Raw genomic sequence first — 2114 nt, forward strand, 5'->3', positions numbered from 1 at the left:
AACCCCCCCCCCCGCCAGCCCCCACTCCTGCCAGGCACAGCGGCGCATCCCGGGAAATCCTGCAGCCTCCAAGGGCTGAGGACAAACCCCTCAGCTTGTCTTTACCCATGGAGATGACAGCCTCGTAGTTGCCCTTCATGATGTGCCGGTACAGCTCCTTCTGCCACTCGTTCAGACCCTTCCACTCCTCCTCCTCAAAGCTGAACGAGGCGTCGTTGAAGGCCACGGGGACCTGCAAGGAGAAGCACCATCCTCTCACACCTTTGGCTTCTCATTGTCCTCTCACACCTTTGGCTTCTCATTGTCCTCTCATAGAATCATGGAATGCTTTGGGGTTGGAAAGGACCTCAAAAGCCCATCCAGTCCCACCCCTGCATGGGCAGGGACACCTCCCAGCAGCCCAGGCTGCTCCAAGCCCCATCCAACCTGCCCTTCAACACTGCCAGGGATGGGGCAACCACAGCTTCCCTGGGCAACCTGGGCCAGGCTCTCCCCACCCTCACGCACAGAATTTCCTCCTGATTTCTGACCTAAATATCTCCTCATCCAGTTTTGATCCATCACCCCTCATCTTTTCACTACAAGCCTTTGTCCCAAGCCCCTCCCCAGCTTTCCTGTAGCCCCTCCAGGCACTGGAAGGTGCTCCAAGGTACTCAGACCCTTGGCTTCTTGTCTCCCAAGTCATTATCCCACTCTGCCCAGTGCCTGACAGGCCAGAGTGGTCCCCTGGATCAGCCTGGGCCCCCGCTATACAAAACAGATGTGGACAGGCTGCAGAGGGTCCAGAGGTGCCCAGGAGGGTGGTCAGAAGACTGGAAGACATGTGAGGAAAGGCTGAGAGGTGTGTTCAGCCTGGAGAAGGCTCAGGGGAGACTTTTTTAACAGAGCATAAAGTGTGGCTACCAAGGAAAAAGAGACTCCTTTTTTACAAGGATTCTCACGGAAAAGACAAAGGGTGATGGGTACAAGTTGCTCTTGGGGAGATTCCAACTGGACTCCAGAAGAAAATGTTTCACCATGAGAACAGTTAAGACATTGGAATCATCTCCCAAGGGAATTGGTGGATCCCCCCACTTGCTGGGCCCCCTCATTTCAAAAAGAGTATTACCTAGACAGGTTGGACCAGATGATTCTTAAGGCCCCTTCCAACCTGGAATTCTGTGATACTATGTTTGCAAAAAATCACCCAGGGACTTTTTCTCATTTCAGCCCCTCCAGCACAGCACAGGATGGTCCCACACAGCAACACCCACTCCCTCCTCAATCCCTGTGCCTGGCTGGGACAAGGGACATGCCAGGGTTTTCCCTCAGCCCCTGCCTGCCCCTCAGTCTCCTCAGCAGTGTCTGATGTCTCACACACAGCACCTGACACAGGCTCCTTCTCCACCTCATTTTTGACCTGGTTCTGTCACAACTTCCCCCAAAGAGGAACTGGGGATGTCACCAACCCCTCCAGGCTGAGCCCCACAGTCCCAGATGGCTCCAGCCCTTGCAGAGCAGCCCATGTCATTAGCTAAGGGCCACACACAGATAACGAGGGGGTGTAATTAACAGAGAGGAACCCGTGCTGGTGTCTCTTTCCCCCTCAGCCCCACAGCTGCCCCGGCACCGGGCAGGGAGTGCAGAATCAGTGCAGAACAAATGGGGAACACCCGGTTTCAGAGGGAACCGTTACCTTGGGGACTTCCCCCTTCGCCCCCGGGGGCAGCCGCAGGATCCAGAAGTTCCTGTTTTTCAGCAGGTTCTCCATGTTCTCCAGCCTCTTCTGCAGCTGCCCGTACTCCTGGATCAGGGTGCCCAGCGCTGTCCACTTGCTCTCCAGCTGGTTCCCGAATTCCACCGCCGTTTTTTCGCAGCCGATCAGTTTGTTTTCTGCCATCCTCATCCTCCCTTCCAGGTTCATCAGCTGGGCGGCCTGGGCGTCCACCTTCCTGTCCACGGCCTGGATCTCGGTGACCAGCGTCAGGGAGATCTCCGCGGCGGGCAGCTCGGCCTCCTCGGCGGGGCCCTGCTCGGGGGCGGGCAGGGGCTGCTCCAGGGACTCCATCTCCTGGGACTCCATCTCCCACTCCAGCTCCTGCGGGGGGCACGGACAGGAACGATGGGCCGGGCGG

General features: G+C 57.4%; 1 protein-coding gene across 1 annotated transcript in view; it reads right to left on the bottom strand.

Annotated features, from left to right (window-relative positions):
- LOC104398440 (zinc finger protein 398-like) overlaps positions 1-1825 on the bottom strand; it is a 33097-nt gene extending 31272 nt beyond the window's left edge. The window contains exon 1 of the mRNA XM_010008550.1: positions 1676-1825. Coding sequence (XP_010006852.1) covers positions 1676-1750 — 75 coding nt within the window. The 5' untranslated portion in view covers positions 1751-1825. The remainder of the gene's footprint in view (positions 1-1675) is intronic.
- Positions 1826-2114: the final 289 nt, after the last annotated feature.

Source organism: Chaetura pelagica, unplaced genomic scaffold (genome assembly GCF_000747805.2).
Source record: "Chaetura pelagica isolate M959 unplaced genomic scaffold, ChaPel_1.0 scaffold612, whole genome shotgun sequence".
Classification (NCBI taxonomy): Eukaryota; Metazoa; Chordata; class Aves; order Apodiformes; family Apodidae; genus Chaetura; species Chaetura pelagica.